We start from the raw sequence: 22309 nt of genomic DNA, 5'->3' as shown, positions 1-22309 counted from the left end.
AACGTCTTCTGTGGATGTTGCGAACATCTGACATACATGTTTTTGATGACTACGTGATAGTTCAGTGTGTAATACTTAACGACTTAGAATTGAGGCGTCGAAGACATTTTGAATGACACAGAACAAATGAGATGTTCCAAGAGCTGAAATTGAGATTTCAGGCTCATGCCCACGTCAAGAGGTATGAGACCTCTGACAAGTTCCGTAGCCTACGAAGTAAGGGAGAGAAGCTCAATCGTTGAGTGTGCTGAGATTGTCTGAGTACTACAATCGCTTGAATCGAGTGGGATTTGATCTTCAAGATAAGATAGTGATTGACACCCCAAAGTCACTGCCACCAAGCTACAGAGCTTCATGATGAACTATAACATATTAGGGATAGATTTGATGATCCTTGAGCTATTCGCGATGTTTGACACCACGAAAGTAGAAATCAAGTAGCAGCATCAATTTTTGATGGTTAGTAAAACCACTAGTTTCAAGAAGGGAAAGGGCAAGAAGGGATACTGCATGAAACGGCAAACCAGTTGCTTCTCTAGTGAGGAAACCCAAGGTTAAACCCAAACCCGAGACTAAGTGCTTCTATAATGAGGGGAACGATCACTGCAGCGGAACTACCCTAGTTACTTGGTAGATGAGAAGGCTAGCAAAGTCAACAAAAGTATGTTGGATATACATGATATTTATGTGTACTTTACTAGTACTCCTAGTAGCACCGGGGTATTATATACCGGTTCGGTTGCTAAGTGTTAGTAACTCGAAATAAAAGCTACGGAATAAATAGAGACTAGCTAAAGGCGAGGTGACGATGTGTGTTGGAAGTGTTTCCAAGGTTGATGTGATAAGTGTTATTTGGTGTTTGCGTTGAGCATGAACATGATTAGATCGTGTTTATTGCGATATGATTATTCATTTAAATAAAATAATGGTTATTCTATTTGCTTGAATAAATACATTCAATGGTTTATTGAATCTCGATCGTAGTGATACACATGTTCATGATAATGATGCTAAAAGATACAATGTAGTAATGATAGTACCACTTACTTGTGGCACTGCCACTTGAGTCATATTGGTGTAAAAACGCATGAAGAAGATCCATGCTGATGGATCTTTGGACTCACTCGTTTTTGAATCATTTGACACCTGCGAACCATGCCTATTGGTGTAAACGCATGAAGAAACTCCATGTAGATGGATCGTGTGGACTCACTTGATTTTGAATCACTTCAGACATGCAAATCATGCCACATGGGCAAGATGACTGAAGACATCGTTTTTTGAGTGAGATGGAACAAGAAAGTTACTTATTGGAAGTAATATATTTTGATGTATGCAGTCCAATGAGTGTTGAGGCACGCAGTGGATGTCGTTATGCTCTTACTTTATAGATGATTTGAGTAGATACTAGTATATTTACTTGATGAAACACAAGTCTGAATTATTGAAAGGTTCAAGTAATTTCGGAGTGAAGTTGAAGATCATCATGACAAGAGGATAAAATGTCTACGTTATGATCATAGAGATGAATATATGAGTTGCGAGTTTGGTACACATTTAAGACAATGTGAAAATTGTTTCACAACTCATGCCACCTGGAACACCATAGTGTGATGATGTGTGTGAACGTCATAGCCATGCCCTTGCATATGGTGCATACTATGGTGTCTCTTATCGAATTACCACTATCTTTTTGGGTTATGCATTAGAGACAACCGCATTCACTTTAAATAGGGCACCACGTAATTCCGGTGAGATGACACCGTATGAACTATGGTTTGGAGAAACCTAAGTTGTCGTTCCTAAAAAGTTTGGGGCTGCGACGCTTATGTGAAAAAGTTTCGTCGTGATAAGCTTGAACCCAAAGCGAATAATTCCATCTTCATACGACACCCAAAACAGTTGGGTATACCTCCTATCTCAGATCCGGAATCAAAGTGTTTGTTTCTAGAAACGGGTCCTTTCTCGAGAAAAAGTTTCTCTCGAAAGAATTGAGAGGGAGGATGGTGGAACTTGATGATGTTATTTGAACTGTCACTTCAACCAGCGTGTAGCAGGGCGTAGGAAGTTGTTCATGTGGCGCCTACACCAATTGAAGTGGAAGCTTTTGTTAGTGATCATGAAGCTTCAGGATCAAGTTACTACAAACCTCGTAGGTCGACAAGGTCACGTACTGCTCCAGAGTGGTATGATAACCCTGACTTGAAGGTCATGTCATTGGTCAACAATGAACCTACGAGCTATGGAGAAGCGATGGTGGGCCTGTATTCCAACGAATGGCTGGACGCCATGAAATCCGAGGTAGGACCCATGTATGAAAACAAAGTGTATACTTTGGAAGAACTACTTGATAGTCGTAAGGATGTTAGGTACAGATGGATCTTTAAAAGGAAGATAGACGATGATGGTGAAAAGTCACCATTAATAAAGCTCGACTTGTCGCAAATATGTTTCTGACAAGTTCAAAGAGTTCACTCTGATGAGACTTTCTCACTCGTAGCGATGCTAAAAGTCTATTAGAATTATGTTAGCAGTTGCTGCATTTTATGAAATATTGTAGATAGGATGTCAAAATATTGTTTCCTCGATAATTTCGTTGAGGAAAGGTTGTATGTGATACAACGAGAAGGTTTTGTCGATCCTAAGGATGCTAACAAGCATGCAAGCTCCAGCGATTCTTCTATGGACTGGTGCAAGCATCTCGGAGTTGGAATATACGCTTTGATGAGATGATTGAAGCTTTTGGGTTTATACAAGGTTTGTGAGAAACTTGTATTTCCAAGGGAGTGAGTGGTAGCACTATAGAATTTCTGATAAGTATATGTGGTTCACATATTGTTGATCGGAAATAATGTAGAATTTCTGGAAAGCATAAAGGGTTGTTTGAAAGGAGTTTTTCAAAGGAAAGCCTGGATTAAGCTACTTGAACATTGAGCATCAAAATATATGGAGATAGATCAAAGCGCTTAATAGAACTTTCAACAAAATGCATGCCTTGACAAAGTTTTTTTAAGGAGTTCAAAATAAATCGGCAAAGGAGGAGTTCTTGGGTGTGTTGTAAGGTATGAATTTGAGTAAGACTAAAAGCCCGACCACAACAGAAGAAAGAGAAATGACGAAGGTCGTCCCCTATGCCTTAGCCGTAGGCTGTAAAGTATGGCATGTTTTGTACTGCACCTGATGTGTGCCTTGCCATGAGTCTGTCAAGGGGTACAAAGAGTGATCCGGGATTGAATCACTGAACAACGGTCAAAATTATCCTTAGTAACTAGTGGACTAAGGATTTTTTTTTTCTCGATTATGGAGGTGATTATAGAGTTCGTCGTAAAGGGTTTCGTCGATGCAAGCTTTGACACTAATCCGGATAACTCTGAGTAGTAAACCGGATTCATATAGTGGAGCAGTCATTTGGAATAGTTCCCGATGACGCGTGGTAGCAACATCTATAGGTGACATAGAGATTTGTAAAGGACACACGGATCTGAAATGATTAGACCTGTTGACTAAAAACCTCTCTCACAAGCAAGACATGATCGAACCCCAGAACAGTATGGGTGTTAGATTCATTACAATCACATAGTGATGTGAACTAGATTATTGACTCTAATGCAAGTGGGAGGGAGTTGGAAATATGCCCTAGAGGCAATAATAAATTGGTTATTATTATACTTCCTTGTTCATGATAATCGTTTATTATCCATGCTAGAATTGTATTGATTGGAAACTCAAATACATGTGTTTAGACAACACACTGTCTCGAACCCGCAAGATCTGCACACTTAAGGTTCGGTGATGTTTCGGTATAGTTGAGTTATAGGTGTTGGTGACCGAAGGTTGTTCGGATTCCTCGATGAGATCCTGGACGTCACGAGGAGCTCCAGAATGGTCCAGAGGTATAGATTGATATATAGGAAGTTCTGTTTTGGTCACCGGAAAAGTTTCGGGCTCATCGATAGTGTATCGGGAGTGCGGGAGGGTGCCGGGGGGCCATCGGGAGGGGTGTGACGACCCAAAAGCCTTATGGGCTGTCAGAGGAGGTGGACCAGCCCCTAGTGGGCTGGCCGAAGCCTCTCTCAAAAGCCCATGCGGCTAGGAGTGGAGATAAAAGGCAAAAGTCCTTTAAAAGGAAAGAAAGGAGGAGTCCTCCCAAAGTATTCCACCTCCCTTGTGGGAAGGTGGACTCTTCCTTTAGCGTTCGACCAACCCCTTCTCCTTGGAGTAGGGGCCAAGACTGCCTCCTCTCCCCTCCTCCTACATATACTAGAGGTATTGAGGGTTTTTGGACAACACAAAAAATCAGCCAGGGCTGCCTCTCTCTCTAGATCTGTTTCTCCTCTAGTCTAGTTTGGCGGTGCTTAGGCGAAGCCGTGCTGCATTAGTTCACCACCACCACCACCATGCCTCCATACTAGATAACTCATCTACCTCTCCGCCCCTCTTGCTGGTTCAAGAAGGCGGGATTGTCATCGAGCTATACGTGTGCTGAACACGGAGGTGTCGTCCGTTCGACACTAGATCGGGATGGATCGTGATGGGATCGCGGGACGGATCGTGATGAGATCATGGGACGGGCTGCGATTTGGATCACGAAGATGTTCCACTACATCAAGCGTGTTATATACGCTTCAGCTTAGCGATCTACATGTGTATGTAGATTCACTCTCCCCTCTCATAGATGATCATCAGCATGGATAGGTATTGCGTGTGCGTAGGAAATTTTTTGTTTCCCATGCTACGTCCCCCAACAGATTGGGCATACGTAAAGGATAATGAAGATTTCTTTCCACATGTGCGAGAGAACTTCAAGGAAGTGGACATTGAGAAATTTCTTGGGAAGGAGATGACCCCATGGAATGACGATCTCATCATGCAATTCTATGCATCTTTGCACTTTTAGGAAGATTCATTATTTTGGATGGCCGATGGACACAGGTACGAAGCTACAATTGCTAAATGGGCTTCTATCATTGGTGCTCCCGAGCAGGAAGAATCAGATGTAGATGTGTATGCAGACGCTAAGCAGAATCACAACTCCATGGCCAATATGTACAAGACCATTCCACATCAGTACTTGGCTAGTCACAAGCTTGGTTCAGTGTATTTTCTTCAAGCTGGCATTCCCACGATGAACACTATACTGCGATACACCCTGATCCATAAGTCAGGTGATGAGAAGATGACCACAGGATACTCTATCAACCTGTTGCACCTGATATACACACATACCAGATTTAGAGTGATGGACTTGATAGTTAAGACTATGCAAAGAACTATTGCGGATCAGAAGAGATCTTGTGGGTATGCACCTTACATGCAGATGCTCATCAATGCCAAGCTAGTCAAGCATGCATATCTACTTGATCGTCCCCATCTACCTCTTTAGCCTGAATTTGAAGATAATGAGGTTGTGAGGGATGACAATGATCCCAACTCAGGCACACCAAGAATGGTAGCAGAGACAACAGAGGCTGAAGCTGCTAGAAATAGTCCACCTCCAGTTCCACAGCTCAGAACCCCAGTTGAGCAAATGACATTTCTAGTGAGCACTGTCCAAGGCATGGATAAGAACATCCAAGAGATCATGCACAATCAGAAGAGTCTTGAGAGAGTTGTGGAGACAAAATTCCACAACATGGATGTGAAGGTAACTGAGTTGACCACCATTGTCAGACAGCTTCAACATGAAGTTGACTTTGTGGAAATTCCACACTCAGAGGATGAAGATGAAGATGAATATGATGACAAGGTTGAGTCTCCTCCTCCCACTACTACTAGGTTCAGCACCAGGCCTCAGTAAGCTGTTGTTCCAGCTCACGAGACAGGTCGGACATCTTCAGCACAAGCTTCAGCACTTTCAGCACCAGCACTTGCTCAAGCACCTCCAGTATCAACTCCTCCAGCTCCAGGGACATTAGCAGACGACTTCGTAGACGATGTTCTATCGACTCCATCATCACCTGCCCAGAGAGACGAGTAGTTCTATACTTTTGAACTTTTTGGTAACTTGTTGCCAAAGGGGAGAAATGCATAGATCATAGACTTCGTGTGAGAGAGAGATTTTGACTTTATTTGCTCTCATTTGGTTTTAAAAACTTTGGTTGTTGGATGACTTTATCCTATCTATGTGATTGATCATAAGCTTTATCTTGTGTGATGCTACGATATCATCTCTTAGCTATCATTGTGATAATCACTCACTTATCTAGTTGGTGTCATGTGCATTGCTATTATTTTTACGCACCACCAAGATGTATGTGTCATGGAAGAGAAACCCATGATCCTAGTCAATTGTGCATTTGCATTCAAACACAACTTTTAAGTAATGCACAAATTTAGGGGGAGCTCTTGCTTTTCACATACTTCCCAAAGCGTCGATGTTAATCATTGATTATATCTTTTGTCGAAGCTTTGATCTATATGTTGTCATCAGTTACCAAAAAGGGGGAGATTGAAAGCACAATTGGTCCCTAGGGTGGTTTTGATAATTGATCACAACATATGCATCATTGGACTAATGTGTTTTCCAAGTATATTTCAGAAAAGTTCAAAAGATGCTATGGCTTAAGGTTTTTGTGGAGATGCCCCTTGATGCAACAAAGGAATAATATTTGCTCGGGCTTCAAGCTAGAAGACTCTTCATTTTATATCTATGAGAAATCACTTTCTGAGTGCACAGGAAAGCCAATACTATTAAAAGGTGGTGACGTAGTAAAATGAACTGATTGCTCAAATGCTCAAAGTTAGCCACCAAAACATTCAGTCATTTTCCCCTACATATCCACTCTCTCAAGTTCCACATTCACAAATTTGGTGTCACCAACATTTCCACATCGGACCCACTGAGTTTGAACCTCAGAAAGAAGCCTAACCATTCCCACCAAATCGGTGCAACTGAAACTGCATTGGTGCTACCGAGTTTGGGTGACCAACATTCTATTGCCAAGATACACAAAATCAGAGCCCAGCCAGGCACCGCCCTCGGCGAGCTGCGGCTGCGGGCCGCCCTGCCAGACCCCGCCCTCGACGTGCTATGGCCAGCTGCGCATTGCTAGGCGCTGGGCTGTAGGAGAATGTCGGGCGGCAGAGGAGGCTAGGGGATGGATGGCGGAGAGGCTTAAAGGGAGGGGGAGCTATGGTCAGCCGCCAACGAGGGGTGCTTGCGCCGCGATGGCTGTTGGGTGCGGGAGGGTGGGAAGGATAGGAGCTCTCGATGGGAAAGGATAGGATTAGCCTCGTGGGGGTAATTTTGGAATATGTTAAAACCTGAGAGGTTCCTAATGGTTTGACAATTAACATAAGTGCTATTTTGCCTATGAAAACAAAGAAGACAGTACTATGTTGGCAAGTTCATTTTTTGTAGTGGTATTTTGACAACTTTGGTTTATTATAGTGGTATCCTCGATATTGTCTCTATTTTCATTATGACTAGCCTAAGCAACACCTTTCTACTTCCTCCGTACCTAAATACTTGTGGTTGGGATAACTAGACTAGTTCTCCCGACTACAAGTATTTAGGTGTGGAGGAAGTAATTACTTAGAGCATCTCCACTCGGCCCCCAAAGGCCCCCGGGCACCTTTTTTAGCGTCGGCGGTGCAAAATCAGCCAAGTCGCGCCTCGAACTCCTCGTTTAGTGACGGTTTGGGCCAAAATAACATCCGGCGAACACGAGCCGAACCCAGCTCCCCGGGGGTGTGCCTCGAACTACCGGTCGAAGCGAAAAGCCAAGTGGCCCGATCTATTAGCCGCAGTCGGGCCCTTCCCGCCATTTTCTCCCCCTTCCACCTCCTTTTCCCTCCATTTCCCCACCCCCTCCCGCCATTCTTCTCCCGCTCCCGCCATCCGGTCACCATGCCACCGAAGAAGAAGTACACCTTCCCTTGCCCCGCCACCGCCGCCGATTCTAGCCAGCCGAAGCAGAGGAAGTCGAGGAAGCCGATGCCGAGGCTGGCGGGCGTTTCGGATGCCGAGTGGAGGGTGGACATCCAGCGCCAGTAGGCGGTCACAACAGACCGGCGGAGGAAGCTTGACGCCAAGAAGATCAGGGATGCGGCGGAGGTGGCGACCGCCGCGGTCGATCAGGAAGAGGCGTCCCGCGCAGGGATGATGAATCTGCCCGGTCGTAACCCACAGGCCGCATGGAGGGGCCTCCAGGGCATTGCGCTGGCCACCTCTCGCCGATGATGCTGCCCTGGGTGTACATGCCCTCGCCTGGCAACTGCGACGGCAACGCGCATGGCGGCTTCAATCTCAACACTACCTTCTCGCATGGCGCGCTGCAAAATTCCTCCCCATCGGTTTCGGCCATGACCCGCGTACTCCCTCGCCCGCATTTAGTATCGGCCTCAACACCCATTACAGCTACTCGCTGTTGGCGTACTCTTCAGCAGCCTCATCTGCGTCGTCTCTACAATGCGGTGTCCTTCCATTCGTGCCCACTTCGTCGCTGAAGTTTAACTACGCCGATGCCGACATGGATGAGATCATCACGAGCGGATCCATTACCGTCGCGTCGCCCCCAGAGTTCGGCATGCAGGATGAAACAATGGACACTGTCGGTGACATTGACGACGAGCTCGACGACGCCGAGGAGGAGGAGGGAGAGCAAGAGGCAGTGGAGGTGGAACTGTAACCAATGCCCCAAAAGAAGGGAAGGAAGAGAAAGCGGACGCCGAACACCAAGCCAGCCGAACCCCGCGTCAAGTGGACGTCCAAGGAAGACGAGTGCCTTGCTGAAGCATGGAAGGCTTTCACAATCGACCCGATTGATACGTCCATTTTGCATCATGCTTCCATGTTGATATTTATCGCTTTATGGGCTGTTATATTACCTTGTGGTACCATACTTATGCCTTTTCTCTCTTATTTTGCAAGGTTTATTTGAAGAGGGAGAATACTGGCAGCTGGAATTCTGGACTGGAAAAGGAGCAAGTCCGAGTCCTCTATTCTGAACAACTCCAAATGCCCTGAAAATCAACGTGGAATTTTTTGGGATTATATAAAAAATACTGGGTGAAAGAAGTACCAGAGGGGAGCTACCAGGGCCCCACAAGCCTGGTAGCCCCACCCCCTGGTGGCGGCTACAGGGCTTGTGGGCTCCCTGACGGCCCACTGGCCCCCCTCTTTTGCTATATGAAGGGTTTCCTTCCAGAAAAAATCAAGGAGGAGCTTTTTCGTGGATTCTCCGCCGCCACGAGGCAGAACTTGAGCAGATCCAATCTAGAGCTCCGGTAGGACAATCTTGTCGGGGAAACTTCCCTCCCGGAGGGGGAAATCGTCGCCTTCGTCATCACCAACACTCCTCTCGTCGGAGGAGAGGCATCTTCATCAACATCTTCATCAGCACCATCTCCTCTCCAATCCCTAGTTCATCTCTTGTAACCAATCTTCATCTCGCGACTCCGATTGGTACTTGTAAGGTTGCTAGTAGTGTTGATTACTCTTTGTAGTTGATGCTAGTTGAATTACTTGGTAGAAGAGTTTATGTTCAGATCCTTGATGCTATTCATTAAACCTTTGATCATGATTATGATTATGCTTTGTGAGTAGTTACTTTTGTTCCTGAGGACATGGGATAAGTCATGCTGATAATAGTCATGTGAATTTGGTATTCGTTCGGTATTTTGATATGCTTTATGTTGTTTTTCCTCTAGTGGTGTTATGTGAACGTCGACTGCATAACACTTCACCATATTTGGGCCTAGAGGAAGGCATTGGGGAGTAGTAAGTAGATGATGGGTTGCTAGAGTGACAGAAGCTTAAACCCCAGTCTATGTGCTGCTTCGTAAGGGGCTGATTTGGATCCACTAGTTTAATGCTATGGTTAGACGTTGTCTTAATTCTTCTTTCGTAGTTGTGGATGCTTGCGAGAGGGGTTAATCATAAGTGGGATGCTTGTCCAAGTATGGTCAGTACCCAAGCGCCATTCCACCCACATATGAAACTATCAAAGTAACGAACGTGAATCATATGAACATGATGAAACTAGCATGACAGAAATTCCCCGTGTGTCCTCGGGAGCGTTTTTCCTCCTATAAGACTTTGTTCAGGCTTGTCCCTTGCTACAAAAGGGATTGGGCCACTTGCTGCACCGTTGCTACTACTTGTTACTTGTTACTTTTCGCTTGCTACGTTTCACCTCGCTACACCATCACTTGTTACCGCTACTTTTCAGTGCTTGCAGTTATTACCTTGCTGAATACTGTTTATCAGAGCCTTCTACTCCTTGTTGGGTTCGACACTCTTACTTCTTGAAAGGACTACGATTGATCCCCTATACTTGTGGGTCATCAAGACTCTTTTCTGGCGCCGTTGCCGGGGAGTGAAGCGCCTTTGGTAAGTGGAATTTGGTAAGGAAACATTTATATACTGTGCTGAAATTTATTGTCAATTGTCACTATGGAAACTGTTCCTTTCAGGAGTTTATTCAGGGTATCTTCACCACGAACGGAAGAACGAGGAGTTGTTCCTCAACCTGAGGTACCTACTGAAAATATCTTTTATGAAATTCCTTCGGGTATGCTTGAGAAACTGCTGGCTAATCCTTTTACAAGAGATGGATCTTCACAAATAGACTTGCATCTGATCTATGTAGATGAAGTTTGTGGTTTATTTAAGCTTGCAGGTTTGCCCGAGGATGAGGTAAATAAGAAAGTCTTTCCTTTATCTTTGAAGGATAAGGCGTTGACATGGTATAGGCTATGTGATGATACTGGATCATGGGACTACAATCGGTTGAAATTGGAATTTCATCAAAAGTTTTATCCTATGCATTTAGTACATCGTGATTGGAATTATATTTATAACTTTTGGCCTCGTGATAGGGAAAGCATAGCTCAAGCTTTGGGGAGGCTTAAATCAATGTTATATTCATGCCCCAATCATGAGCTCTCGAGAGAAATTATCACTCAAAACTTTTATGCTCGGCTTTCTCATGAAGATCGTACCATGCTTGATACTTCTTGTACCGGTTCTTTTATGAAGAAGGATATTGACAACAAGTGGAATTTATTGGAAAGAATCAAACGTAACTCTGAAGATTGGGAGCTTGAAGAAGGTAAGGAGTCAGGTATGAATTTCCAGTTTGATTGTGTTAAATCTTTTGTTGAAACAAACACTTCTAGAGATTTTAGCGCTAAGTATGGACTTGACTCTGAGATAGTAGCTTCTCTATGTGAATCTTTTGCTGCTCATGTTGATCTTCCCAAAGAGAAGTGGTTTAAGTATCATCCTCCTGTAGCAATCAACATAGTTAAACCCAATCTAGTCGAGGAGAAAGTCATTGCTTTTAGTGATCCTGTTGTTCCTTGTGCCTACTGTGAGAAACCACCTTACCCTTCTAGGAAAAAGGATTATTCTAAAGCTCCAACTGTGATACATAGAGGTTACATTAGACCACTTGCACCCCCTGAGGAAATTAGAGTTGAACCTAGTGTTGCTATTATCAAAGATCTCTTAGCCGAAGACATAGACGGGCATGTTATCAAATTCTGTGAGGACTCCGCTAGAATTGCTAAACCTCACGCGAAAGACAAATACAGACCTTTAGTTGGCCTGCCCGTTGTTTCTGTCAAGATAGGAGATCACTGTTATCATGGTTTATGTGATATGGGTGCTAGCGTTAGTGCAATACGCCGTTCCCTATATGATGAAATCAAAGATGAGATTGCACCTGCTGAGTTAGAACCCATTGATGTCACTATTACGCTAGCTAATAGAGACACTATCTGCCCTCTGGGAATTGTGAGAGACGTAGAAGTCATGTGTGGTAAGACGAAGTATCCTACTGATTTCCTCGTCCTTGGTACTGCACAAGATAGCTTTGTCCCATCATATTCGGTAGACCCTTTCTCAACACTGCCAATGCTCACATTGATTGCATTAAGCAGACTGTCACTGTTAGTTTCGAGGGTGTGTCTCGTGAATTTAACTTCTCCAAGTTTGGAAGACAACCCCATGAAAAAGAGTCTTCTGGTAGGGATGAAATCATTGCTCTTGCCTCTATTGTCGTACCTCCTACGGATCCTTTAGAGCAATATCTGCTTGAGCATGAAAATGATATGCATATGGATGAAAGAGATGAGATAGATAAAACTGTCTTAGAACAATATCCTATTCTCAAGAATAATATGCATGTTGAACTGCTTGGGGATCCTCCCCCACCGAAGGGTGATCCTGTGTTCGAGCTTAAAAAGTTACCAGATACTCTTAAGTATGCCTACCTTGATGAGAAGAAGATATATCATGTTATTATTAGTGCTCTCCTATCGAATCACGAAGAGAAGAAGTTACTAAAAAGTTTGAGGAAGCACCGTGCGGCTATTGGATATACTCTTGATGACCTTAAGGGTATTAGTCCCACTCTATGTCACCACAAGATTAAAACTTATCCCGACTTCAAACCAGTTGCTGATCATCAAAGGAGATTAAATCCTAAGATGAAAGAGGTCGTTCGAAAAGAAATATTAAAGCTTCTGGAAGCAGGAATCATTTATCCTGTTGCTCATAGTGATTGGGTAAGTCCAGTACATAGCGTACCTAAGAAGGGAGGTATTACCGTCGTTCCTAATGATAAGGATGAACTAATCCCACAGAGGATTATTACTGGCTATAGGATGGTGATAGACTTCCGGAAACTGAACAAGGCAACCAGGAAAGACCATTATCCTTTGCCATTTATCGACCAAATGCTAGAAAGGCTATCCAAACACACACACTTCTGCTTTCTAGACAGTTATTTAGGTTTCTCGCAAATACCTGTTGCACAATCTGACCAAGAGAAAACCACCTTCACACGCCCCTTTGGTACCTTTGCTTATAGACGTATGCCTTTTGGCCTATGCAATGCACGTGCCACCTTTCAAAGATGTATGATGGCTATATTCTCTGACTTTTGTGAAAAGATTGTCGAGGTTTTCATGGATGACTTCTCCATTTACAGGTCTTCCTTTGATGATTGCCTCAGCAACCTTGATCGAGTCTAACAAAGATGCAAAGACACCAACCTCGTCTTGAATTGGGAGAAGTGCCACTTTATGGTTAATGAAGGCATCGTCTTAGGACATAAAATTTCTGAAATAGGCATTGAAGTTGATAAGGCTAAGGTTGATGCAATTGAGAAAATGCCTTGCCCCACAGATATCAGAGGTATACGAAGTTTCTTAGGTCATGCTGGTTTCTATAGAAGGTTCATTAAAGACTTCTCTAAGATTTCTAGTCCTCTTACCAACCTCTTGCAGAAGGATGTTCCTTTTGTTTTTGATGAGGATTGTGAGGAAGCTTTCGAAATACTTAAGAAGGTCTTGATAACCGCACCTATTGTTCAACCACCTGACTGGAACTTGCCCTTTGAAATCATGTGCGACGCTAGTGATTATGCTGTCGGTGCTGTTCTAGGACAAAGAGTTGACAAGAAGTTGAATGTTATTCAGTACGCTAGTAAGACTCTAGATAGTGCCCAAAGAAACTATGCCACTACGAAAAAGGAGTTTTTAGCAGTCATATTTGCATGTGAAAAGTTCAGATCTTATATAGTTGACTCCAAAGTCACTATTCACTCTGATCATGCTGCTATTAAGTACCTTATGGAGAAGAAGGATGCTAAGCCTAGGCTAATCAGATGGGTTCTCCTGCTACAGGAATTTGATTTGCACGTTGTTGACCGAAAAGGTGCTGATAACCCTGTAGCAGATAACTTGTCTAGACTAGAGAATGTCCTTGATGACCCACGACCTATTGATGACAGCTTTCCTGATGAGCAATTAAATGTCATCCGCACTTCACATAGTGCACCGTGGTATGCTGATTACGCAAACTATATCGTTGCCAAATACATACCACCCAATTTCACGTACCAGCAAAAGAAGATATTCTTCTTTGATTTGAGACACTACTTTTGGGATGATCCTCACCTTTATAAGGAGGGAGTAGATGGTATTATTAGACATTGTGTGCCTGAACATGAACAGGGACAGATCTTGCAGAAGTGTCATTCCGAAGCCTACGGGGGACACCATGCTGGAGATAGAACTTCTCATAAGGTATTGCAATCAGGTTTCTATTGGCCCACTCTATTCAAGGATGCCCTTAAGTTTGTCTTGTCTTGTGACGAATGTCAAAGAATAGGGAACATCAGTAAACGTCACGAAATGCCTATGAACTATTCACTTGTCATTGAACCGTTTGATGTGTGGGGCTTTGATTATATGGGACCCTTCCCGAGTTCCAATGGGTACACTCACATCTTAGTTGCTGTGGATTACGTCACTAAGTGGGTAGAAGCTATCCCCACTAGAAATGATGATCACCACGCCTCTATCAAGATGCTTAAAGAAGTCATTTTCCCAAGATTTGGAGTCCCTAGATATCTGATGACTGATGGCGGTTCACACTTCATTCATGGTGTTTTCCGCAAGATGCTTGCTAAGTATGATGTCAACCATAGAGTTGCATCTCCTTATCATCCTCAGACTAGTGGTCAAGTGGAGTTGAGTAGGGAGATCAAATTGATCTTACAAAAGACTGTCAATAGATCTCGGAAGAATTGGTCTAGCAAACTTGACGATGCACTATGGGCTTATAGGGCTGCTTATAAGAATCCCATGGGCATGTCGCCGTATAAAATGGTTTACGGTAAGGCATGTCATTTACCTCTTGAGCTGGAACACAAAGCTTATTGGACAATCAAAGAGCTCAACTTCGATTTCAAACTTGCCGGTGAGAAGCGGTTGTTTGATATCAACTCATTAGATGAATGGAGGGCCCAGGCATATGAGAATGCCAAGTTGTTCAAGGAAAAGGTTAAGAGATGGCACGATAAAAGAATGCAGAAACGAGAGTTCAATGTAGGTGATTATGTCCTGCTATACAATTCTTGCTTAAGATTCTTTGCAGGCAAGCTTCTCTCTAAATGGGAAGGTCCTTACGTTGTTGAGGAAGTATATCGTTCAGGTGCCATCAAAATAAATAACACGGAAGGAAATTTTCCTAGAGTGGTAAATGGGCAAAGAATCAAGCATTATATCTCTGGTACTCCCATAAATGTTGAGACCAATATCATCAATATCATAACTCCACAGGAGTACATAAGGGATGTTTACCACCCTGTTTCTGACCCTGAATACGAAGAGGTATGTGTTTCGGTAAGTAATTGGACTCCGAAGCTTTTCCAATAGGAAATTTCCTCCGTTTTAGAATTTTTGGAAAATTAGAAAAATAAAAAGCAGTCCGGAGAGCGCACGAGGCGCCCACAAGCTTGGTAGCCGCCACCTACCCCCTGGCGGCGGCTACAGGGCTTGTGGGCACCTTGTGTGCCTCTCGGACTCCGTTTTCTTACGGAGCACTCCTTCTGGTCCAGAAAAAAATCATTATATATACGCACGAGGGTTTTGATCTTCGTATCGCGCAGTTTTCCTCTGTTTTCGTTTTGAGCCTGTTGTCTGCCTCAGATTTAGGTCAAGATGTCTTCTCAAGATTCAGAAGAAGAGATCTATGTGGCCGATGACCGTGCTAACTCCAGGATTAATGGGGACTTAGAGCCTTATGGTTGGACCACAGATGAGGAAGAGGACCATGAACCAAAGGGGAAGGAGCAAACAAGCTCTGACGAGGAGGAGGCTCCTCTACCTCAACCTCCTAACACCCATATGGAGTTCAAGAAGTCAAGCCTCCCCAACTCCAGGAAGAAGCCTAAGACCATATTTATCCCTTCTCATTTCTTGCAGGAGAGTAAGCAGGAACTTTGCCTTAGAGTGTTGAAGCTTGAGGAGGAAAATGACGATCTGAGGGAGCAGAACTTTATGCTCAAGTGGAAATTAGACAAGCTCAAGACTGTTTCAAGGACACCACCACCATCACCACCAAAGGAAGACAACTAAGCATTGGTATGGGCAATCCCCTTGGCTTTTGCCAAGCTTGGGGGAGTTGCCCTGGTATCGTATCACCTTTATATCTTTTTCTTTTACCTTTGTTTTAGTTCTTTCCTTTTTAGTTTTTATTTCTTCTCTCAGTGGAATAAGTCTTTAGTGTTTAGTTTGAGTCTTTTGCCTGGTGTCTCCCCTGATGTATTCGAGCTTGCGAGCTATATAATAAAGAGTATCTTAGTCAAGGGCTTTGCTTTGTGCCGTGATCAAAAGTATGAAAAGAAAGATAGCATGAAAGATCATGAGATGATCTTATGGAAAGTGATAGCTTCACATATAACAAGTATGATGATTGAAACTTGTTGAGAATAAACCAACACAGACCTCAGTCATTGTTGCAATTAATAAGAAGTAATAAGGAAAGAGAGGTTCACATATAAATATATCATCTTAGACACTTTCTATAATTGTGAGCACTCACCAAACTATTACAGGCTTAGAAGTAGATGTTGGACAAGGAAGACAATAAAATGAATTGTGTTTGCTTGGTTTCAAACAATGTTATATGAGGATCCCTTAGCATGTGACGATTGCTTCCACCTCATTTTAGCCAAAACTCCCGCACCAAGTAGAGATACTACTTGTGCATCCATAAACCTCCAACCCAGTTTTGCCATGAGAGTCCAGCATACCTACCTATGGATTGAATAAGATCCCTCAAGCAAGTTGTCATCGGTGCAAGCAATAAAAATTGCTCTCTAATATGTATGATCTATTAGTGTGTGGAATATAAGCTTTGTACGAACCTGTGATGAGGAAGACATAAAAGCGACAGACTGCATAATAAAGTTCTTTATCACATGAGGCAATATAAAGTGACGTTCCTCCGCACTAAGAGGACACGCATCCAAACCTCAAAAGCGCATGACAACCTCTGCTTCCCTCTGCAAAGGGCCTATCGTGTACCTTTACTTTTTGCCCTTGTAAGAGTCATGGTGATCTTCACCAATTCCCTATTTTGCCTTTGTCTTGGCTACCGTCACATGCTTGGGAAAGATCTATATTCATATATCAACTTGGGGATGAGTACTTATGCTTTATTATTGTTGACATTACCCTTGAGGTAAATGGTTGGGAGGCAAAACTATAAGCCCCTATCGTCCTCTGTTTCCAGCTGAATCATTGATACCATGAGTACCATGTGAGTTGTAACAATTGTGGAAAATAAAAGAGATGATTGAGTATGTGGGTTTGCTTTACAAGCTCTTATTTGACTCTTTCTGATGTTATGATAAATTGCAATTGCTTCAATGACTATGGACTGTTGTTGGCTACTTCTGGGTAAGGTTTTTTGCTTCATACTTTGCCTTGTGAAGGAATTGTTACTTTCCCATAAGACTCTTTATGATGTATTGCTGTTCTATGTGTGATCATGATGCCCTCATGTCCGTATTATGTTTTATCGACACCTTCATCCCTAAACATGTGGACATGTTTATGGAACTTGGTTTTCGCTTGAGGACAAGTGAGGTCTAAGCTTGGGGGAGTTGATACGTCCATTTTGCATCATGCTTTCATGTTGATATTTATCGCTTTATGGGCTGTTATATTACCTTGTGGTATCATACTTATGTCTTTTCTCTCTTATTTTGCAAGGTTTATTTGAAGAGGGAGAATACCGGCAGCTGGAATTCTGGACTGTAAAAGGAGCAAGTCTGAGTCCTCTATTCCGCACAACTCCAAATGCCCTGAAAATAAACGAAGAATTTTTTGGGATTATATAAAAAATACTGGGCGAAAGAAGTACCAGAGGGGAGCTACCAGGGCCCCACAAGCCTGGTAGCCGCCACCCCCTGGTGGCGGCTACAGGGCTTGTGGGCTCCCTGACGGCCCACTGGCCCCCCTCTTTTGCTATATGAAGGGTTTCATTCCAGAAAAAAATCAAGGAGGAGCTTTTTCGTGGATTCTCCGCCGCCACGAGGCGGAACTTGAGCAGATCCAATCTAGAGCTCCGGCAGGACGATCCTGCTGGGGAAACTTCCCTCCCGGAGGGGGAAATCGTCGCCTTCGTCATCACCAACACTCCTCTCGTCGGAGGGGAGGCATCTTCATCAACATCTTCATGAGCACCATCTCCTCTCCAATCCCTAGTTCATCTCTTGTAACCAATCTCCGTCTCGTGACTCCGATTGGTACTTGTAAGGTTGCTAGTAGTGTTGATTACTCTTTGTAGTTGATGCTAGTTGGATTACTTGGTGGAAGAGTTTATGTTCAGATCCTTGATGCTATTCATTACACCTCTGATCATGATTATGATTATGCTTTCTGAGTAGTTACTTTTGTTCCTGAGGACATGGGATAAGTCATGCTGATAATAATTATGTGAATTTGGTATTCGTTCGGTATTTTGATATGTTGTATGTTGTTTTTCCTCTAGTGGTGTTATGTGAACGTCGACTACATAACACTTCACCATATTTGGGCCTAGAGGAAGGCATTGGGGAGTAGTAAGTAGATGATGGGTTGCTAGAGTGACAGAAGCTTAAACCCCAGTCTATGTGTTGCTTCGTAAGGGGCTGATTTGGATCCACTAGTTTAATGCTATGGTTAGACGTTGTCTTAATTCTTCTTTTGTAGTTGCAGATGCTTGCGAGAGGGGTTAATCATAAGTGAGATGCTTGTCCAAGTAAGGGCAGTACCCAAGCGTCGGTCCACCCACATATCAAACTATCAAGGTAACGAACGCGAATCATATGAACATGATGAAACTAGCATGACAGAAATTCCCCGTGTGTCCTCGGGAGCGTTTTTCCTCCTATAAGACTTTGTTCAGGCTTGTCCCTTACTACAAAAGGGATTGGGCCACTTGCTGCACCGTTGCTACTACTTGTTATTTGTTACTTTTCGCTTGCTACATTTCACCTCGCTACACCATCACTTGTTACCGCTACTTTGAGTGCTTGTAGTTATTACCTTGCTGAAAACTGTTTGTCAGAGCCTTCTGCTCCTCGTTGGGTTCGACACTCTTACTTATCGAAAGGACTACGATTGATCCCCTATACTTGTGGGTCATCACCGATCACCGACACAAATCAAAACACCGACATGTACTAGGGGAGAATCAAAACGGCGTTCGACGAACGCAAGTTGGTCGACCCCCGACTTTGCCAACATCCACATGGACCATGACGAGAAGGCCATGGCGAACCGCCGGTCGACGATCCAAACGGCATGCAACAAGTGTCATGGCATCATCGAGGAGGTCGCTGCTCGCCCGAAAAGCGGCACGAATGTCGAGGGTCAGGTATGTCCAAAGTTCACCGACCCTAGTTCGTGGCGTCGTCGTGTGCTTTGCCGACATGTTTTGTCTGCGGTTTTTGTGCAAATGATTCGGATGTTCGCCATGTATCGCGGCGACAACGAGGACCAAGAGTTCATGTTCCTTCACGTGTTCTCGAGGATTGACTTGTGCTAGAAGTGGAGGGAAGTTCGACTCGCTCTCGACAAGGCCAAGGAGACCTACAATCCCGACGTGCGTGCCCCGGCTGCGGCAGAAGGGCGCCCAGATGGCCACAACGACCCCAGCTCGAACGCAGAGACCACGCCGACCACGAGCCCGACTATGCCGACGACGAACAACCCTACCACGCCGACGATGAGCCCGACTACGCCGACGACGAGCCCGGTCAGTCCCCCGACAGAGGAGACGCAGCACGCCGATCCGGCGGTTTGATCCGTTTTTTATCCTTTCCTTTTAATCGTCGAACTATTGGTATGTTTGATCGTCGAACTATGACATACTGATCGCCGACTTGTGTCATGGATATCGCAAACTCGTGGCATCTTTTTGACAACGGAAAAAAAGAATTTAAAAACGTTGGTGTCTCGGAAACAAAACCTGAAGACGCGGCTGAAAACTCGCTCGGCCCGAGGACGTAAATAGCGGCGGCGAGCGTAACGTCAAAAACGCTATACATGACCACCAAGCGTGTGGAGATGCTCTTACGTACGGCGCATACATGACCACCAAATGACAAAGGACTATTACTCCATACAATTAGCGATTTAATGTGCGAGACTAATAAAAAAAATAAGATAAACCCTAACCCGAAAGGGTGGAGTGAGCATACGTGAGGAATCCAAAAGACGATGACGACTAGAATTCGTCGTTGCCTCTCGCTCCTACTTGCATAAAAAGTGTTGGCTTGTTTTGCGGCTGGACAGACAGGAGAGGAGGAAGAAAGAATGGGTAGGGGTGGCAGCGGAAGTGGAACGTGGCGACCGGTCTTCCTGCCTGCCGGCCGACGCGTCAGGGTGCTGGAAGCCCAAAATACCCCCCACCGCCGGCCGTTTTCTCCGACCCGACCTAACCCACCCCGGCGCCAGCCTGAGCCCATCCCCGGCCTGGCCCAAGTCAACCCGCCCCGCCGAGTCCCAACCGGACGGACCCCCTCAAAGCACGACAGCCCCACACCGCCGGCACCGCCGCACCACCACCGACCCCTGACCTGACCTACAACCCCAGATCGGTTCCAACCTAGATCCCCAATCCCTCCCCGATCCGCCGCCATGGACGACGACGACAACTCCCCGTCGCCCTCCCTCTCGCCGGCCTCCTCCTCGCCGCTCCCGGTCGCCTCAGCGCTCCCCGTCGCCGACCCCGTTACCGTCGCCTCCGCGCCGCCCGGCGGGCCCCTCACGCTCGCGCTCCCGATCCAGAAGCACGGCTCCTACCCCAGCCACGGCGGCGGCGGGGGCGGGGGCGGCAGGGAGGATGCCTGGAGCGAGGGCGCCACCTCCGCGCTCATCGACGCCTGGGGGGAGCGCTTCGTCGCGCTCGGCCGCGGCAGCCTCCGCCATCCCCAGTGGCAGGAGGTCGCCGAGGCCGTCTCCTCCCGGGACAACTACTCCAAGGCCCCCAAGTCCGACGTGCAGTGCAAGAACCGCATCGACACGCTCAAGAAGAAGTACAAGATCGAGAGGGCCAAGCCGGTCTCGTCGTGGCAGTTCTACGACCGCCTTGACGTGCTCCTCGCGCCCACCTACAACCAGAAGCCGGCCGCCCACCCTAACGGACGGAACGCGGTGCCCACGGCGCTGCGCGCGGGATTCCCCCAGCGCAGCCGCACGCCGCTGATGCCCGCCACGGCGCCCGTCAAGCGGAGGGCGCCGTCTCCGGAGATGTCGGCTTCGTCCGAGTCGTCCGACGGGTTCCCGCCGGAGCCCGCGCTCCCGCCGGCGAATGGCAAGAGGAGGAGGACGGACGAGGGGCGCGTGGATGGCTTAAGCGGCGGTGACCGCTCTCAGGGCATGCGGGAGCTAGCGCAGGCGATACGGCGCCTTGGCGAGGCCTACGAGCGCGTAGAGACAGCGAAGCTGGAGCAGGCCGCCGAGATGGAACGCCAGCGTCTGGACTTTGCGCGGGAGCTTGAGTCGCAACGCGTGCAGTTCTTTCTCAACACGCAGAAGGAGCTCTCACAGGGCAAGAACCACATCTCTCCCGCTGCGGCTGCCTCCCACTCCCAGGCAGGTGCCACCACTGTTGGTGGCTCATCTAGGAGGATGGCATCCGGACCAGATTCCACATCGAGAAGAATGTCATCGTTCCATGATGCCAGGACGAGCAGCAATCACCATGATCGGTACCGTGCCAGCGACGGTAGCAGACACCATCACCGCCCTGCCCTTCGCCCGCATTATCAGTACCATGAGAACAACATGGCCGACTCTGCAGCTGCCAGCGACGGTGAGCAGAGCGATGATGAGGAGGAGGAAGAGGACGATGACAACGAGGAAGAGAGCCAGTAATGACAGACTGAATAACAAGCCAAGGCATTGGTGATTCAAAGAGTTTTTATTGGTATGTGTTAGGGTTACATTGCAACAACTTAGCTTATATTGAATGCAAGCAGGAACTATATGTCTAGGAAGTAATTCATTGGCAATCGTTTATCAAAGTGAGATCTCTAGGAGTATAATTAGTAGGCAGTTATGATAAGCTCCCGCCCTGTACCATGTGCTAGCCACATAATTTCATGTCTCTTTATCTAGTTACAAGAAGTCAAGAACACCATCTGGTCTCATGTCGTTGGTGCCAAGAAGTGTGGCATGTTTGCTAAGATCTTGTTGCCTCAATCAGGGTTTGTTCTGTGCTCAGCAGCAGCAGCAGCAGCAGCCTGAATTATTATATGTGTTAAAAGAGTACTCGTATCATCATCTTGCATTGTGTGTGAAATTTTTATCTGCCTAACTAACTGACGTCACCCATGTTTTACAATGTTATGAAGATTGCCTGCTGTTATGCTTTGCATTTGTAGAATGCAGATGTCATGAACCTGTAGTTCCGGTGTATGGGAGTTTGGGTCTTTCAGGTTCAGGTGGTGCTGACGTGCTGTGTCTTTCAGAATCTGAGCGGGGTTTATGCAAGTGCGATCAATCAATTTTTTATCGT

General features: G+C 45.6%; 1 protein-coding gene across 1 annotated transcript; it reads left to right on the top strand.

Moving 5' to 3' along the window:
* Window positions 1–20051: 20051 nt before the first annotated feature.
* On the top strand, window positions 20052–22074 carry LOC123426825 (trihelix transcription factor ASIL2-like). Its single transcript, XM_045110722.1, has one exon. The coding sequence runs from the start codon at window positions 20428–20430 to the stop codon at window positions 21664–21666; it is 1239 nt and encodes a 412-aa protein (XP_044966657.1). The 5' UTR covers window positions 20052–20427; the 3' UTR covers window positions 21667–22074.
* Window positions 22075–22309: the final 235 nt, after the last annotated feature.

This window comes from Hordeum vulgare, chromosome 2H, assembly GCF_904849725.1.
Source record: "Hordeum vulgare subsp. vulgare chromosome 2H, MorexV3_pseudomolecules_assembly, whole genome shotgun sequence".
Lineage (NCBI taxonomy): Eukaryota > Viridiplantae > Streptophyta > Magnoliopsida > Poales > Poaceae > Hordeum > Hordeum vulgare.
The sequence above is the reverse complement of the archived record's forward strand: the minus strand, read 5'-3'. Positions and strand labels throughout refer to the sequence as shown.